Source organism: Mus musculus, chromosome 4 (genome assembly GCF_000001635.26).
Source record: "Mus musculus strain C57BL/6J chromosome 4, GRCm38.p6 C57BL/6J".
NCBI classification, from domain to species: Eukaryota; Metazoa; Chordata; class Mammalia; order Rodentia; family Muridae; genus Mus; species Mus musculus.
The window spans coordinates 135,755,555-135,773,452 of NC_000070.6; the positions used below are offsets into that span (position 1 = coordinate 135,755,555).

A 17,898-nucleotide genomic window follows, 5' to 3' on the forward strand; every position below is an offset into this window, starting at 1 on the left:
TAATTTATTTATTTTGAGACAGAGTCCTTTTTTTAAAAAAACTAACAAATTATTGAGTTATAGTCCCCACTCCAAAACCACAAAGTGGGTAGTAAACTAAATCTCTAGGCAACATATTCAAAGCTGAGAAGATTAAAAATTTAAAAAAAAAAAGACAAAACAAGGCCTCAGGTCCAATAAGAGAGGCCCCACTGCACACAAGCTTTCAGCAGCATAGAGGTCGGGAGACCCCCACAAGGTTAACTTCAAGCTGTCCTGTTGCAGCTTCCAATTCATGAACAAACAACATGGTTTGTTAATTCTATTTCAGCATACTTTCCCTAAGTTGTTTTATTTACAGTGCCAACTTTGAAAGGCTCACTGAAGTCAACTGGACGATGAACTAGAGGCAGGAATCACTTTACAGAAAGAGGGAAAGCCCAAAATGCCACTTTCCGCAGTGAACCCATAGTTCAGTTTTATTCAGAGCAATGGGGGTGGCGGGGAGGAAACTTCTGTTCATAGAAGAAACTCACCACAGGTCTGATCTTCACTGGAACTACACACGCAGTGAAGACAAGGCGATGTTTATCTACTGATCTCTAATATTAACAATTGTAAACAGAGCAGTGCAACTGGCACTTGGAACAACCCTTCTAGTGTTATGGTAACAGGCACAGCAGTTCACTTCTCGCCACATCATTGGTTCTCTTTGCGTACCTGGGCCTCCTCCTCTTCAGTAAAGTCATTTTTGATATTGAAGGTTTTACGAATCTCCTCAGGAGTTTCCCCCTTAATCTTAATGGCCACAGTCTTGCATGTGACATCAAGCAAACCTTTGATGTCTAAGTAGTTTGCAGCCAGAATAAGTTCAAAAAGTATTCCTTGGTCAACTTTCAGGAATTCTTGGTCCCAAACAGGAATATCATCTGTCCGTTTTCTTTGTTTTCATCATCCTCAGGGGAGGAGGGTCCTCTTTGTGGTGGGAGCACCACTGAATGACCTCTTTCAGAATTGCTGCATTAACATTTGGTAAAGGAACAGGATCATCATCCATTCCCAACTCTTCCGGCACGGCCTTGACGGTCACAGATTGTTTGGCAGTTTCTACAGCAACTTCAAATATCTCTCCATCAGAACTCTGCAACTTTGTCGTAGGCATGGCACTTGGTCTCAAGACCACAGGCCCCGAGGCTGACGGACAGAGTTCATAATCGCACAGAAGTATCGAGAACAAGGCCACTTTGAGACAGAGTCTTATGTAGCACAGGTTGACCTCAAACTTGGTACATAGTCTAGGGTACACTTGAACTCCTGGTCCTCCTGCCTTGACCTACCAAGTGGTATGAATATTGGCATACACTACCACACCTGGCTTCCCATTCATTTTTAAAGTCAAGTTGAGGACAGAGCTGTCTTCCAGGAATTACTTCCTTTGGGGTAGGGACAGAGAGAACAAGACAACACAACATCCCTCCTATCTAAAACGTTCTCCAGTTAAAGAAACTGAGGCTCAGGAAGGAGGCTGAAGGCTGAGCATGATGTCACACACTTATAATCCCATCACTCAAGGTACTGAGGATTATGAGTTCAAGGCCAGCCTCAGCTATATAGTGAGACTTGTCTCAATTTAAAATAATAATAATAATAATAGTAATAATAAAGAAAGGAGAGCAAATTCCTCGTTCATGAATAGAGGTGCCTATGCCTGGCATCTAAGCAAAGAGTTATGTGACTTCAGTCATCTTATGTCTGCTCAGCTTCCTGAGTGAGGTTTGACCATACTTACAAAGGACCCATGCATCACCATGCATGATCAGCTGAGGGGTATAGGAGAATGGACTGCAAGCCCAGATGGATGGGGCGAAGCGAGCTCTTCAGTATCCCCAGAGTTAAGTGACTAGAGGAGCCCTGGTCTATCAACTGTCTACAGTATGTCTGGTGTTGGGGAGGCTGTGGACCCTCCTGGGACCCTTCCTTTCAGACAATCCAGTTGGAGACAAGGTCTCAGTGTGTAGCCCAGGCTGGGTCTGGATGCCTGGATCCATCTGCCTCAGTCTCCTGGATGCTGGGATTACAGATCTGCAGCTCCATGCTCTGCCAGAAGACTGAGAGACAGTCATTACTGTCCCCTGGAGTGTAGATAAACCAGAACATGGTGGCTTGCTTAAGTTATAAATCCAGGGATGAATGGGATCCTGAACAGAATCTGAGATGCCTCCCAAGTCTGGCACATGCCTGAGTTCCTTCCGTCTGCCTCAGAGGTCAGGGACAACCAGGGCCTATGTTCTGCTTCACAAAGGCATATCACACTTTTTTTTAAAAAAAGATTTATTTATTCATTATATATAAGTACACTGTTGTGTCTTCAGACACACCAGAAGAGAGCATCAGATCTCATTACAGATGGTTGTGAGCCACCATGTAGTTGCTGGGATTTGAACTCAGGACCTCTGAAAGAGCAGACAGTGTTCTTAACCACTAAGCCACCTCTCCAGCTCTGGCATATCACACTTAACCATCACAGCAATTGTCTGAGTCCAGAGAAACTCTTTCTAGACAGGGATAATAGGAAGTGGGGATGGCAGGGGAGTATATGCTTGAAATCATGGCATTCAAGACTGAGGCAGGAAGATTGTCAGTTGCAAGTTAGCCTGGGCTACATAACAAAACCTTGTCTCAAAATAACAACCCCCGAAATAGGAATGAGAGCTGGAGAGATGTTCCAGTGTTAGAAAGCTGGCTGCTCCTCCAAAGGACCCTGGATAAGTTCCCAGCTACTCACCTGGGGGGAATGCCCCGCCTCCTACTGCTCCTTCCCCATCCACCCCAGTCCCTGCCTCCAGGAACTGCCTAGGGCTCCAGCCTGGTTTGAGGAAAGTGGGCACAAGTGTTCCCAATTATAGAGTTTGTTTGCAACTGTCCTTCCAGTTACCCTGGGGAAGTTTTCAGCTTCTCTGATCTGAATTCCTTCCTGAGAGACAGCGTGTCAGGGTACCTGGCTCACAACCCCAGGGATCTGATGCCCCCTTCTGGTCTCTAGGCGTGCATGCGGTAGTGCACAGACCATGCCCACAAGTAAAACACTCATATACATAAAGTTTCCTAGAAAGAAAGAAAGAAAGAGAGAGAGAGAGAGAGAGAGAGAGAGAGAGAGAGAGAGAGGAAGGAAGGAAGGAAGGAAGGAAGGAAGGAAGAAAGAAAGAAAGAAAGAAAGAAAGAAAGAAAGAAAGAAAGAAAGAAAGAGGAAGGAAGGAAGGAAGGAAGGAAGGAAGGAAGGAAGGAAGGAAGGAAGGAAGGAAGACCAAAAGGGTGGGGGAGCGAACCCGCCAACATCCTCCCCGGAGTTGCTATGACACTGGCCTGGGGAAGAGGTGAATCAGGGAAGCTTAGAAATGGCTTTTCAAGTAAGGCAGGAGATTAAGACTAGGACTGAAGAGCTCAGTGCCCGCTCACTCACTCTCCCCAGGGAGTAGCCTCCGAAGCTGCAGGAAGAGCAGCTGGCAGGTTGACCTTGGTGCCTGTGGTTTGAGGAAGAGGCTGGGAGTGAAACCATGCTCTCTGACCTGAGCTGGGACAGCCTTCCCAGACCTGCACATGCTCTGGAGGGCCATGTCCCCTCCTCAGGGCTCCCTAGCTCCTGTCCTAGCCCTGCCTTACCCACCGCACACAACCATGGGCTGACCAGGAGCAGCGCCCTTAACTGCTGGGGAAATAGAGAGGAAGAAGCCACACATCACCTTAGCCAAAAGAATCAAAGTTCTCATGGTTAGGTCACACTCTGTACTATCCGCAAGAAGCTAGGTACCCTGACATGTTCCCTGTCTCTCAGGAGGGAATTCAGATCAGAGAAGCTGAAGACCTTTCTCTGGGTGCCCCACAACGGGAAGGACAGTTGTGATCCGACTTCTATAGCAGAGAACACACGTGTCCACTTTCCCCAAGCCAGACTGGAGCCCGAGGCATGGCTCTTACTCCAGGCAGGGTGGGGTGGAAAAGCCAGAGGTGGGGGAGGAGCAGCAGGGGGTGGGGGCCACCCCACCTGTTGCTGCTGCCCAGCAGTGCTGGCAGGAAGAGACAGCCCTCCCCTCTGCCTCCACCCTCACCACAGCTCCCATCCATTGTCACCGCACTGTCTCAGCGCTGCTATATTTAAGACGGTTACAAGGCTCTCAGATCACATTCTTCCCCCGTCCTCACTGAGCCGAGGACAAGAAGAGAGCAGAGAGCCTCTTACTGTCCTAGAGACTGCCCAGTGGACACTGCTGTTTCTGTGAGTCACATGTAGGGTGCAGGGGCTGAGGGACACCCCAGCTTTCCACAGTGAATGACCTATGGGGGTGGTATATATGGTGCATGTGTAGTGTACATAACTCTAGTGTATGTGTGTCTGTGATGTACGGGTTTGTGTATGTGTAGATGATGTGGGGGTGGTCTGTGCATAGGCCTATGTAAAGTCAATGATGTTCTTGTGTGTCTATTGTATGATGGGGGTAGTATTTGTGTGACTATGGTGTGTGTATCTATAGTATAGTGTGTGGGGTATGTGTGTATGTGTGTTTGATATGTGCATTTATAATGTTTATGTGTGTGTTATAGGGCGTGTGTGTGTGTGTGTTGTAGGGTATGTGTCTGTGTTATAGGGTATGTGACTGTGTTGTGCTATAGGGTATGTATATTATAGGGTATGTGTCTATCTGTGTGTGTTATAGGATATGTGTGTGTGTTGTAGGGTATGTGTCTATCTGTGTGTGTTGTAGGATATGTGTGTGTGTTATAGGGTATGTGCCTATGTGTGTGTTGTAGGGTGTCTGTGTGTGTCGTAGAATATTTGTGTGTCTACTATAGGGTATGTGTGTGTCTGTGTGTGTTTTCGTATCCTGTCGAGTATGTGTGTATCTGTATGTGTGTTTGTTTGTTTGTAGTGTATATATGTAAGTATGTTGGGAAAGGGGTTTGTTAGGGAGATTTGAGCTTGGTAGCACCCCAAGTGAAAACGGGGTATCCAAGAACTCCATGCTTCATTTCACTGTTCTGTGTAGCCCTGGGTCTTCTGATGTGAGCCCTCCTTGACATTAAAGCTAAACATAAAGAAAAGAAAAGGCCCTTGAGGACCTCCTTGGAACTCGAGTCTTTGCTGTATGGAGCGGCAGCCCATCAGGGAGCCCGAGCTGGCAGGTCCGGCAGGTCCAGTAGGGAGGGAGTGTGTGGGCTGAGTGCTGGTTGTTCAACCCCACGGGCAGAGAAAAAGCATAGACCCTGCAGTCCCAAACCCTGGGGTTGCCAGGTTCATCCCATACAGGGGATGAGGCCCCCCGGGCTCTGCTGGGGAAGGAAGAGCCTCCACTAACCAGAGCCAGCCCATTACAGCCTTGGCGGAGCTGGGGAGCCGTGCCTGTCCCAGCCTGTGCCGACCCACTGGGCAGGGTGCATCCACTCCCCGCTCAGCCAGTGCGGCTTCTCATCCCATGGGGAAGGGCAGTGGAGGCCACAAACCTGTCTGCTTAATCCCACACTTTAGTCAGTGCTTTAAAAAGCATCCATGGCTCACCGCAGAGGAGGGGGTCCAGAGGCCAAATGCCAGTGGGCCACTGTCCTCATTAGGGCAGAGTATCAGAGAGAGGGCCAGTGCTGACGTCAGAGCACAGGAACCCTCTTTGTTGGCCCGAGCCTTGCTCCCCAGGTCAAACGTGTAGACCAAGGAAGGAGCGTAGCATGAGCGGGCTTGGCTAGGTCTCTGCGTGCAGAGATGCTATTTAGCCAGGAGGAGTCAGAGCCAAGCCTAAGTGGGCAACTGTCCTTTGGCTCTGCTGAGATGCTTGTCGGGAGCCAAGGGACCTTTGGGAGAAGCCCTTAATGGCCACTGATTACTTACTGCAAGCCACTGACCTCCCTGATGGTCACAGCTGGGGGCAGCACAGAAAACCAAACCTTACAGCTGACACTCAGCAGCTAAGCCCCACCACCAGTGAGTCAAATACAGCCTCCATACAGGTAGGGACTAAGCAGGAAGAGGAGGCACTTTCTAAATGAGAATCAAATTATAAGGTACTGATTTAAAATACCAAAAGGACTAACAAAGAGAAAGTTCTTGGCCTCTTGTGTTTTTACAAGGCTTCGGAGGAAGTTGGTGGGAGTGTCTGACACTTAGATGGGACTCATTTCTCCAGGCTCTCAGTTAACCTTTTGGTCGCCCATCCCAGGAGTGTGGTGGACACATTTTACGGATGAAGAAGCCAAGTTATAAAGTCCAAGGTCGCACACTTAGAAGCAGGAATGAGAAACTAGGGTCACAGGATTGCACTGGGTCACAGATTCACAGTCCCCATATCGTGAATCAACATGGCGCTCAGGCTAGGCTTGGAGGAACGGCTGGGGTGATGAACCCAGCAAAGGCTCATGGGTAGGACTAGACAGAGAGAGAGAGGGGACATCTGCTCACTCCGAGATTAGACCCAGCCTGGGACAGCAGCGTGCAGTCTGTCATCCTCTGCAAAGCCAAGCCCTGGAGAAGGGGATGAATGGAGCAGGTCCGCAGCTGGGAGCCAGGGCTCTCTCTGCTCCCCGATGGGTCTCTGCTTACCCACTGCCAAGGCACGAGAAACAGTAGAGAAGCCAGACTCTGCCTTTGTCACCGTGGTCCCTCACCTTCTCAGGCCTCAATCCCTATGCTCCTATAGAGCCGTGGTTCTCAACCCATTTGGGGGTCAGATATCTATCCTGCATCTCAGATATTTACATTATAATTCATAACAGCAAAATTAGAGTTATCGTGAAATAATTTTATGGTGGGGGGGGTCATCACAACATGAGAAACTGTACTAAAGGGCTTCAGCTTTAAGAAGGTTGGAACCACTGCTCTAGAGAAAGAAAGAAAAAAAAAAACGCTCCTGCACACTCAGAGCACTTGGGAAGGGAAGTTGCAGATGCTTGGTAGGACGACAGACCGTAAACTTTGGCTTTCACAGGTTATTGCGCTCGCAGCCATGACTCTGCCCCACAGCCCTGGGAGTGCCGGGGAGCCCCAAGCCTCCCAGACCGTGCAGGTCCACAGGCTGGAACACAGGCAGGAGGAGGAGCAGAAAGAGGAGCGGCAGCACAGCCTGCAGATGGGTTCTTCCGTGCAGAGGCGGACCTACCGCAGCAGGTGGGCGTGTCCTGGCCCTATGGCCCCTCCCCCGCCGTGGCTCCGCCCCAGGATCCAGTTGGAAGAGGACGCATAGCCCAGCTGTTCAGAGACTCTCATCTTAGATGGGTAGCACAGGCTCACCTTCTGAGATACCCCAGACCCCCACCTGAATAAAAGTGACACGGAGCAGTCCTCTACAGACCCTGTCTGAGAGGAGACACAGTCAGTCCCTCCCTCGGGGAGTATGTTGGGAACTTTCTGTCTCCATCACAAAGCACCTGAGAAAAACACATTAGGAGGAGAAGAGTGGAGTTTTGTTTTTGTTGTTTAGTTCTGTTGATTTTTGTTGGTGTTTGTTTGTTTGCCTAGCCCTTTATGGAGTTTATTCCTGTCTTGGCTCTATTGCTTTGAGGCTGAGGTGAGACAGAACGAACATTAGATTGCAGAGTAGTCAAGGAACACAGGAGGGAGGGGGAGGAAGGAAGGAAGGAAGGAAGGAAGGAAGGAAGGAAGGAAGGAACCTGGAACACGGCAAAGTCCCCATAACCTACTCTCTATACCTCTAGATGTTTCTTCTGCTCCCAATAAAATCACCAAACTGAACCCATGGGGGGATGGACTGACTGGTGATGATGAGCACACAGCCCCTGTGGTCCCTGTGGTCCCTGTGGTCCCTGTGGCCCCTGTGACCCCTGAAGTCCCTGTGGTCCAGCCCCTTCTCAATGAGTAGATCTGGCAGCTGAGGACTGAGTTTTCAACACAAATCCTTTAGGGGATGCCTCATACCCAGACCCTAACAGGAGGCACAGCCCTGTCCAGGGTAGAGAGATATTCTTGCTCTCTGAGACCCCCGCATTGAGAGGGAGGTTCAATGAGAGACGGGAGCTCGGGTTGTCTTCTGGTGCCGTAATGTACGGCCATGGTCTCAGGGGCCCCAGGAAACGGCCCCAGATCCATGACCCCCCCGTTTCTACTGGCAGTGAGGAGGAACAACAGTTCAGCTCTGAAGACTATGCCCTGGCTGCTGCCCTGGCCCTGACAGCCTCCTCAGAGTTGTCCTGGTAAGTCACATGACTGTCACTGGATGCGGAAGGACTGTTTTATCTTGACCCTGGTCCCTGATCCCTACCTCTTCGTGGACGCCCACTGACACACAATGGGTCTTCCCAAAGTTCCTTTTACGGAAGGGCTGGGCAGAGTACAAACCAGTCACTGTGAGGCCAAGTCTCACACCATCCCCTGGACAGGTCCCCACAGCAGGAAAGGACTGTCCCCAAGAAGCCATCCTCATTACCACAAAGTTCACAAGTAAGAGAGGAACTGGTCATGGGGTACAGACTGGTAACAATCACAGGGCTCACACAAGGAAGGGACGGTTCCTACGTGCCTGAGTGTGGCCAGAGGACCACAGCTTTAGGAAAGAGCCCTGGGTCCTGCTGTCCTTAAGCAAGTCATTGGACCTCAGTTTCCTGTCCTGTGAGATACATCTGGACACATCGGAAACTGGCCAATTGTTTGTTAAGGAGCCTCACACGCTCCATTCCTAACTACACACTTACTAAACTCTGGCCGTAAGCAGGTTATCCCCAGCAACACACACACAGCTACAGGGTTTCATGTGAACTAGGCTAGCCTCAAGCTTGCTATACAGCCAAAGGGTGGCCTTGAACTTTGGCCCTCCTGCCTCCTGAGTGCTGGGGATGAAAGCATGTGGTTTTTTTTTTGTTTTGTTTTTGTTTTTTGTTTTGGTTTTTTGAGACAGGGTTTCTCTGTATAGCCCTGGCTGTCCTGGAACTCACTTTGTAGACCAGGCTGTCCTCGAACTCAGAAATCTGCCTGCCTCTGCCTCCCGAGTGCTGGGATTAAAGGCTTGCGCCACCACACCCCGTGGAAGCATGTGTTTTTATACGGTGCTGTAGATCAAACCAAGGGCTCTGTGCATTTGAGACAAGCACTGTACCAACTGAGCTACCTCCCCGAGTCTCCTTTCAGTGTGTCTGCCAGACACCTGTACACAAGGCTGTGCTTGTCCCTAAGGCACATTCCCAAGTGCCAACTAGCATGTGGGTGGGGGGGGGGTAGGACTGCTGCAGCCTCTGTGGGTATGACTGGGTCCTGTCCTACAGGGAAGCTAAGCTGAGACGCCAGACCACCACAGTGGAGCTGGAGGAGCGTGGACAGAGGCGGGTAGGCTTTGGCAATGACCTGGAGCGGATGGAGCTGGCCTTCCTACGCACTCAGAGGCTGCTGCGTCAGAGGCGAGACTGGAAGGCGCTGCGGCAACGGGTGAGGCAGGCGCTGGGGAGACCCTAGCCTTGAATCTGACCCCCGCCAATGCTCCATCCTTACTCCTCCCCCTTCTCCAAAGGTATCCAGGAAAAGGCCCTACGTCCCAATTCTGATGCCCCTACCCTCAGCTGGGTTACCAGAGAAAAGGTCAGGCTGTTCCTGGGCCTCAGTTTCCCCTCTGTGGTTATAACAGCTGAGGTAGAAATTAAATGAGCTTAGATTTGCAGATGACTTCCCAGTGTCTAGAAGACCTTCACAATTGTGCAGGGTCTGAGGTCATTTCCCTGCCCCCTGCCCAGGTCACACTCCACGGGCTTCTTTATGTAACCCCTGTGTTCTTCTCGGATTGACGCACTCCCTGTCATAACCCCGACAGGTGTGAGCCAATAAATATCTTCATCCTCCTCATTTTACAGGCAAGGAGAATGAGGCTCTCTGCCTGTAACCCCACAGCTGGTCCTAGAGCACAGTCCTTGACCACTGAGCAACCCTGCCTCAAGATGGCGTAGAGGAGGGCTCAGCCAGAGTCTGAATGTCAGGGGGCCACGTGGTGGGGCTGTCCCTTTGTTGTCACACACCCCTTCACCTCCAGACAGAGGAGAAGGTCCGAGAGGCCAAGGAACTGATCGAGTTGTGCTCTGGCCGCGGCCCCTGGTTCTGGATCCCGCTTCGATCGCATGCCGTCTGGGAGCACACCACGGTACTGCTGACCTGCACCGTCCAGGGCTCACCTCCATTCCAGGTCACCTGGTAAGCCCTTGGGGCTGGAGATGGAGTCCTTGCTCTCCCGCCATTTCTCTTGGAGTTCTGGGGGGCGGGGGGCATCTTCACCCAAGGTTCCTCTGTCTCAGCAAGGCCATACCCCAGAGACTCTGAGTTCCGCCCACCCTGCACACAGAGCAAGGACAGCTGCCTGAGAGTCTCAGGCTGGCTTGGGACTTAGTTATTCTTAGCCTGGGTGGGGAAGACTGGAGCCCCCTGGAGAGCCAGCCCTTGTAAAAATATGATTCCGTGACCTGAGAAGACAGCTGCTCTGAGCTAGGCACTAGTTTCAGTACTAGAGACTGTTCTGGGAGTCAGAACAGAAAGCCCAGACGCGAGGGAGGAGGTGGCGAGGACAGGACCCCGCTGAGAGGGTGGGCTTAGATCTATAGTGTGAGCCAAGAGTCAGGCCTCGACCATCACTGAGTCAGGGTGTGGCCACAGGTAGATGACTTAACCCCTTGGATCTGCTTCTGGGTTTGCTTCTAATTCCAGCTCAGATAATAGGCTGAAGACCCTTCTCCAGCTGATTCATGCTAAAGGTTTAGTGCCCCACAGAGGAAGTCCTCAGAACTTGACAAGGGCTGGGAAAGAGTCAGGCATAGAGGTTGCGCATGCGTGTGATGCCAGCCCTTAAGAGAGTGAGGCAGGAGGGTCTCGTCTAGAAAAGAGAAGTGGAAAGAGCTCAGAAGATGGGAGACAACGTTTCTAGAAGCATACAGCATCCCAGAAGCTTTGTAGCTGGGGGAATCCTCTGAGCCAGGTGCTGGAGACGGGGTACTCATGGCCACTTCCTGAGGAGCCGTGATGTCCACAGAATGGAGTCCCTGATCATTGGGTCTTAGGACCATTGCCAGGCAGGCGCAGGATAAGAAAGGAGTTTCAACAATATTCATGATCAACATCACCGTCCCAGGCCCTGTCAGGGTCTCACTCTTAAAGAATGTCCAGCCCAGGGAGAACTGGCCACAGAGAAGTGTTTTCATGGTCCTGTTCAGATCAACAAGGAGACGGGAAGAGAGGGAATGGCTATCCTGGCCTGCAGTGCCCAGGAAGGCTCCCTGGAAGAGGCAGCATGGGAGCTGGAGGGTGAATATCTCACGGTCCAAAACCAAAAGTCCAAGTAAAGGGACCCCTTTATACAGGCGGCCACTTTTGTCCCATTTGAGCCCTTATGTAAGGCCAGATAACCAAAGTAGATCACGATTCAGATCTCAGCAAGACAGCAACAGGTTAGGTTGGTGGGGGAGAGGGGGGTTGTTGTTTTGTTTTGTTTTGTTGTTGTTGTGGTTGTTTGGGGTTTTGTTGTTGTTGTTTTTAACTTAAAGCACACAAGTGCTAAGTAGCTGGAGATGGCAAACAGGTAGGCGGATCACAACCAAGAATGACATCTGAAGGAAGTTGGCCTCCAGACTGGCCAGTTCCAGCTGGCACACTTTCAAAGTCATGCACTGGACAGTGCGCTGGGCAAAGGGAGCTGTGGAGACCAAGGCAGTGCCACCTGCCAGTGGCTGGCCCCAGTAAGAGCTCTGCTTCCAACTCAGATCTGAGCTAAGTCGGTGAAGCAGGGGTGGATACTGGGGGAGGGGGGCTGGTTTCTGAGCCAACCAGCAAGGCCAGCACTACAGAGCCAAGGATTCCTGAAATGGGAGAAGCCAAGGCCAGACCCACTGGCTGGTGACCCCTGAGGTTCCTGGCTTGGTGATTATGGAGCTGAACCATAAGTCTGGTCTCTGAGGGTGTGTTCCTGCTCAGGCTTGTCAGGAGAGTCCATCCATTCAGCAACTCCTGAGCACTTCCTAGATGCAGGAGCATTGAGAGGACTCAATCACAGAGCATTGCCCTAGTGAGGCAAACACTCTGAGCACTCAGTCACAGTCGCTGAGGACAGACTTGCTACGTAGGGCAGGCAGGGGGATGGATCTGTTCTCAGGATGCTGCATATGTGGGGCTGCACATGAACAAGAAGAAACCCAAGAATACCCCCTGGGTATTTGGGGGGCGCTCAGTGTTCAGAGAGGTGCCAGGGAGAGGTAAAGGGAGGGGGCAGCAACTGCTGGAAGTACCCTTAAAATCGGAATCTAGGGCTAGAGGGATGGCTTAATGGCTATGAATGAATAAGGCTCTTCTAAAAGACCAGAGTTCAATTCCCAGCACCGGTGTTGGTAGCTCACAACTGTCTGCAACGCCAGCCTAACAGAAGTCAAAGTCTCTGGCTGAGTCTCTGGCTGCTTCGGGTTCTGCATTATCACACACAATTCCCCACAAGCCTCCTGCACGTAAGCTTGTTTGTTTGTTTGTTCTTTAATAATAATAAAAAAAGGTAAAGTGGTCTGGTGAGATAGCTCATCTAAAGGTCCAAATCCCAGCAACCACATGGTGGCTCACAACCACCCGTAATGAGATCTGAGGCCCTCTTTTCTGGTGCATCTGAAGACAGCTACAGTGTACTTATGTATAATAATAAAAAAATCTTAGAGAGAGAGAGAGAGAGAGAGAGAGAAGGTAGTGGTTCTAGGACAAGACTACATAGTAAGACTCTGTAAACAAAAAACAAAAATAAGAGCCGGGAAGTGGTGGCGCACGCCTTTAAACCCAGCACATGGAAGGCAGAGGCAGGTGGATTTCTGAGTTCGAGGCCAGCCTGGTCTACAGAGTGAGTTCCAGGACAGCCAGGGCTACACAGAGAGAAATCCTGTCTCGAAAAAAACCAAAAGGGGGAAAAAAAAAAAAGCAAAACTAAAAACAAAAACAAAACAAAAAACCAAAACAACAAAAAAATAATAATAAGTATATAGATAGACAGGCTGGCAGACAGATAGATAGAAGGAATAGAATATCAATACATCCCAGGAGATTAACCATAGAGGCATAGGCCTGTGATTCCTGGCTTCTGGAGGCTGAGGCAGGAAGGATACAAGTCTGAGACTGATCTGGGCTACCCAGTGAGACGCTATCTCAAAGAGCAATGGAAAATGTAGGCAAATAGTAAGTCATTTTCCTGAGGCCTCTCTGGCTGGAGGGGCAGGCAGGATGAGGCTTAGGGCCTGGCAGCTGCTGCGCCTTGAGAGGACGGCAGGGCCTGGGCAGCCCAGCCTGAGGAGTCTGGAATGTTTCTGACAGGTCTGGGCTAGGGTCCTGGTCCTCAGAGCCTGGAGAGATGTGTGCCCAGATTAAGCACTGCCCTCCCCACAGGAGACTTAGCTGGGCCCCTTTCCTAAATAGGGACAGAGTGGATGTGCCTCTGTTCCCTGGCCATGGGGATAAATAGGGCACCCAGAGAGACAGCCCAGGTCCAAGAAAGGCTGGTCCTGAGGCTGGAGCGCCCTCTGTCTGCAAGAAGGACACCTTCCTTTTCAACGTCAACTGGCTGTGCTAGAGCCCGAAGAGGTATCTCTGAATTCACCCCTGAGACACACACACACACACGCGCGCGCGCATGCACCCATCCACCCAACACCAGTGTACAGGTTCTATACCCAGTAGTCCTAAGTTTACTGGGACACAGGGCATGTCCAGACAGAACACTGGCCCCTGGCAGCTCTGCCCACAGCATCTGAGCCTTCTTACAGCCACAGGACACAGTGACACAGCCACAGGTCAAACTGATGGAAAGTGAGTCAGCAGCGGTCATGTGGCTCCTGTGCCCACTTGCTGTTGACCATTGTCATATGACCACACCTCCCAGAGAGAGGGTCAGGAGACAGGCAGTCTGGTGGGAGGCTCCAGGGTAAATCCTGTTTCTTTAGAATTAGAACAGTCGTTTCCCCAACCTCCCTAACGCTGTGACCCTTTACCTCATGTCCTGGTGACCCCCACCTATAAAATCATTGTCATTGCTACTTCATCATAACTGTAGCTTTGTTTCTGTATGAATTGTAACGTAAGTATCTGTGTTTTCCCATGGTCCTAGGCAGTCCCAGTGAAAGGGTCATTTGATTTTCAAAGGGGTCTCCACCCACAGGTTGAGAACCACTGGATTGGAGGGACCTGATATGGCAGAGCAATGTGTGCTCTCTGACGCAGGCCCCACAAGGCTTGTGTTCCAACTCTGTACATCATAATTAAAAGCCTCCAATGTTGTTCAGACAACCCCGGGTCTTATGCGTGCTAGGCAAATGTCCCACGCCAGCCTGCACCCCAGCTCCAGGAGGAAAAAACTTTAAGTTCCCTGGGGTAATCTAATTGAGAGCTAAAATTAGGGATAGAAAGCCAGATGTGGAGGTGCATGCCTGTAACCCCAGCATTCAAGAGGCTGAGCCCCCAGGACCTCAAATCCAAGGCTCATGTGAGCTACACACTGTCACCCTATCTCCAAAGAAGATGGAGAAAGAGCTGAGGAAGAGGAGGGGGGAGGGGGATGGAGGAGGACAGGGAAAGGGGAGAAGAGGAAAGAAAGAGGAAGCAGCAACAACTAGGCTTGGTAGCTGCACACTTGTGACCCTAGCACTTGAGAGACGGAGGCAGGAGTATTAGCGGTTTGTGGTCATCCTTGGCTATGTTTCTAAATCAAGTCTAGCCTGGGCTACCTGAGACCCAATCTCAAAACTTCAATAAATAAATAGCAGTGATTATAAGCATCACCCTGGGAGTTATAGAGAGAGGTTTGGAGCTTTCATTGGTACAGGCACCTCAAAGAGGAGTCCAAGTTCAAGGCCTTGTGTCTGGTGTGCCCTGGGAGTGCCTCTGTCAGCTACCGCAGACTGGAATGGATCTTTGAGCAGCTACAGTGATCAGGACCAAGGAAGAGTTACCCTTAGGGGTATAGCAGCCCTTCAGAGGTAACCCCATGTACAGAGCCAGCCCTGTGTGCTCCCGTTTTCCAAGTGAGGACAACTGAGGCTGGCAGTGGAAGTCCCACCAGGGGTGTAGCCAAATGGAGAGCAGCACATTGCTGAGGCTGGAATCCTTGTCTGTGTACGTCCCCCAACTCACCACAGCTACTGTGTCTCCACAGGTACAAGAACGACATCCGGATCGATCCCCGCCTCTTTCCAGCCGGCAAGTACCGTATCACCAACAACTACGGGCTGCTGACCCTGGAGATCATGAGGTAAAGCACAGACAGAGCCTGGCCCATCCCCCACTCCCATGACACCACTGAGGCTAACCCTGGGCTCTAGTACCCGGGTTTCGCCATCCTCAGAAGGCCTAAGGGACCAGGGCAAAGCTTGGGGATCCAGCAAGAGAGCTCTTGCCTGAGGTGCCAGGGAACACAGGGCACCAGGGGGGCTCTCGGCTTGCTGATGGAGCAAAAAAGGCGCCTCCTCTCACTACTCCATTGGGGTACCCTGGATGGGAACCAGTCAAGCTTCTTTTGGGGCACACAGGGCTATTCTGGCTGGTGATGAGACTCAGGCCTGAAGCAGAAGATTTGGGCATTATGCCTGACTCTGGCATGGATTGGCACGGACTGGCACTAGGCCTCAGAGGAAAGAAATCTGTTCGTGGTTTTTGACATGGAGATGTCAATAGGGCTGGAGGCAGTGCCTGGAAAGAGGCGCAGACCGCTGGGTTGAATTTCAGTAGCTATGTGACTCTGGGAGAATCGCTCCATCTCTCTGATCTTCTACAGTCGGTAATAACAAGGCAGGGTGGTACATGTTTTCAAAGCCCTTTCCCTTGAGCTGGTATAGGCCGATGTCATATCCCTAGTGTTTCATAGAAATCTAGTGAGCAGCCCAAAGACACACAATCCTGGGTCTTCCCCATGTGTGGGGGAGGGGGGGCTGGGGAGGAGTTCCTTGATGAGCCACCCAGCAAGGGATGTGTTCCTCATGGAGCCTAGCATCCTGTGGGGTTCCTCCCTCCTTTTTAGGTGCACGGTGGAGGACTCGGCCACCTACACTGTGCTGGTGAAGAACGCCTACGGCCAGGCCTCTTCCTTTGCCAAAGTCCTCATCCGCAGTAAGTCCCTCCATCCCCAACAGGCCAGGCCCCACAAGCCCATGGCTAGCAGACAGCCATGAAGCTAAGATGGCACATGAGCTGGGACTGGGGACCTAGAGGCCTTTGGACTGAGAGAGCCTCCTCTCTCAGACTAGCAAGGCCAACTAGGTGAGTTGATGGTGTAAGCAGGAAGCTCTGTCCCCGGAGAGTGTGTGGAGCGCCACTAGGAGGAGAAATGGGGATTCCCCGACCCCTCAGCACTCATTATGCATCCAGTATATACGGTCTGTCTCTGTCCTACGCTAGCCTTGAACTTAGCTCTGTCCCTAGGGTCATAACAGGCATGGGTCAGTCACTAAACTTTTTGTGTCATATGTAAATGGATCAGGAAGGGGGTCTGTCCTATAAGAGGAGGACAGAACAGACTGGGTTTCAGGCCTCACTGCCCCCTGACAGACCACCAGAAAGAACCTAGCCAACTCTCCCAGGTGACCTTGACAGCCCTTCTCCATAGCTTGTTGGAGCCATCCAGACGAGGGCCTCCAAGAGGGAGAGCCAGGAGCAAAGACAAAGGATGTGTCTTCCTCACCCCCTTCCCACTGCCCCTCTTGGCTTTCTCCTGTGTATTTTCCTACCGGACTCATCGCTCCTAGAGGTTGCTCCCTGAACATTCAAATGTCACCGCTTACAGCATGTTAGATACCCAGGCTTCAGCCAGACCTGGGTCACCATCCTGGCTCTGCCTTAGCTGCTGTGGAGGGCCTGGAAACCACGCCCTAATCTCTTAGAGGTGTGGTTTTCTCTACAATGGAGCTCTGAGCCCTTCTCTGATGTTCACGGCTGGTCAGTGTAATGGTCCAGATAAGTGTGACATGCCGCTCTTGGGAGAGGATGTTGTCTTTTGTTCCTCTGTGAATGCCATACCTGGCTTTCCAGGGTTTTTGAGTGAGAGGCCCTAAGTAGTATATTCTCTGTGTCTCTCTTTCTCTGCCTCTATTTCTCTCTGTCTCTCTCTGTCTCTTTGTCTCTGACTCTCTAAATCTCTGTCTCTCTGTCCCTGTCTCTCTGTCTCTCTGTCCCTGTCTCTCTGTCTCTCTGTCTCTCTCTTTCTCTCTCACTCGCTCTCGCTCTTGCTCTCTGTCTCTCTCCCTCTCACCCCTGCCCAACCAGGGCAGCTGTCCAGCCCTGCCCTCCTTGCCTGTCACAATCTTGTTAGACTGTCCTTTGCAGTCCTCTACGGTCTGTGCATTCCTGAGATAGCTCCTGGGAGGCAGCTGTCCCTGTCACCCAGCCAGGTTCTCCATGTAGACATTTGAGCTGCCCCATAGGCTGTGCCCAGAGTGAAACCCAAGGTCATACGCTGTGTCTCCCTATCCAGCCTCCCTCCCTCTTTCCATACCTCTGCCCTTCCCTCCCTACATCAAGGCCAGCAATTCAAAGATCCCTACTGAAGGCATGAGCTCACAGACACTACTGCTGCTCTCTGTCTGTCTCCATGGTGACATGGGGGGTCTCTATACATGTTCCTGTGCTCGGAGACAGGACTCCAGATTCTAATACTGAGTCTCCCACCAGCTCTGTGTATCCCCTGGAACCTACCTGTACCACTTCCAGACCTCACGCTGGGGGCTAGAAGCACATCACAGGCTACTGGGGCTAGCCTGGGAGACTTGGCCTCAGTTTCTCCATCTGTGAGAGTTGGCAGAGTTAAGCTGGGGGCAGCTGCTTGTAGATGGCTCGGGGTGGGGGGGGTCATGTCCACTTCACTATGAACCTCCAGCTAACCCTATCAGTGATGATACCTCCAGAGTCTCTGGCCAGGATTGTCCCCTTTGAGGACAGTGTATGAT

General features: G+C 51.3%; 1 protein-coding gene and 1 pseudogene across 3 annotated transcripts in view; one reads left to right on the forward strand and one right to left on the reverse strand.

The window, feature by feature from the left end:
- Gm12988 (predicted gene 12988) lies at positions 21-1,223 on the reverse strand (annotated as a pseudogene).
- Positions 3,246-17,898, forward strand: part of Myom3 (myomesin family, member 3) — a 56,772-nt gene continuing 42,119 nt past the window's right edge. The window contains exons 1-7 of one of the 3 annotated variants that reach the window (XM_017320223.2): positions 3,246-4,252; positions 6,948-7,126; positions 8,089-8,169; positions 9,235-9,394; positions 9,990-10,147; positions 15,117-15,212; positions 15,978-16,066. In XM_017320223.2, the coding sequence (XP_017175712.1) occupies positions 6,966-7,126; positions 8,089-8,169; positions 9,235-9,394; positions 9,990-10,147; positions 15,117-15,212; positions 15,978-16,066 (745 nt within the window). In that variant the 5' untranslated portion in view covers positions 3,246-4,252; positions 6,948-6,965. The remainder of the gene's footprint in view (positions 4,253-6,947; positions 7,127-8,088; positions 8,170-9,234; positions 9,395-9,989; positions 10,148-15,116; positions 15,213-15,977; positions 16,067-17,898) is intronic. The other 2 variants (XR_003954947.1, NM_001085509.2) reach the window with 2 other exon arrangements.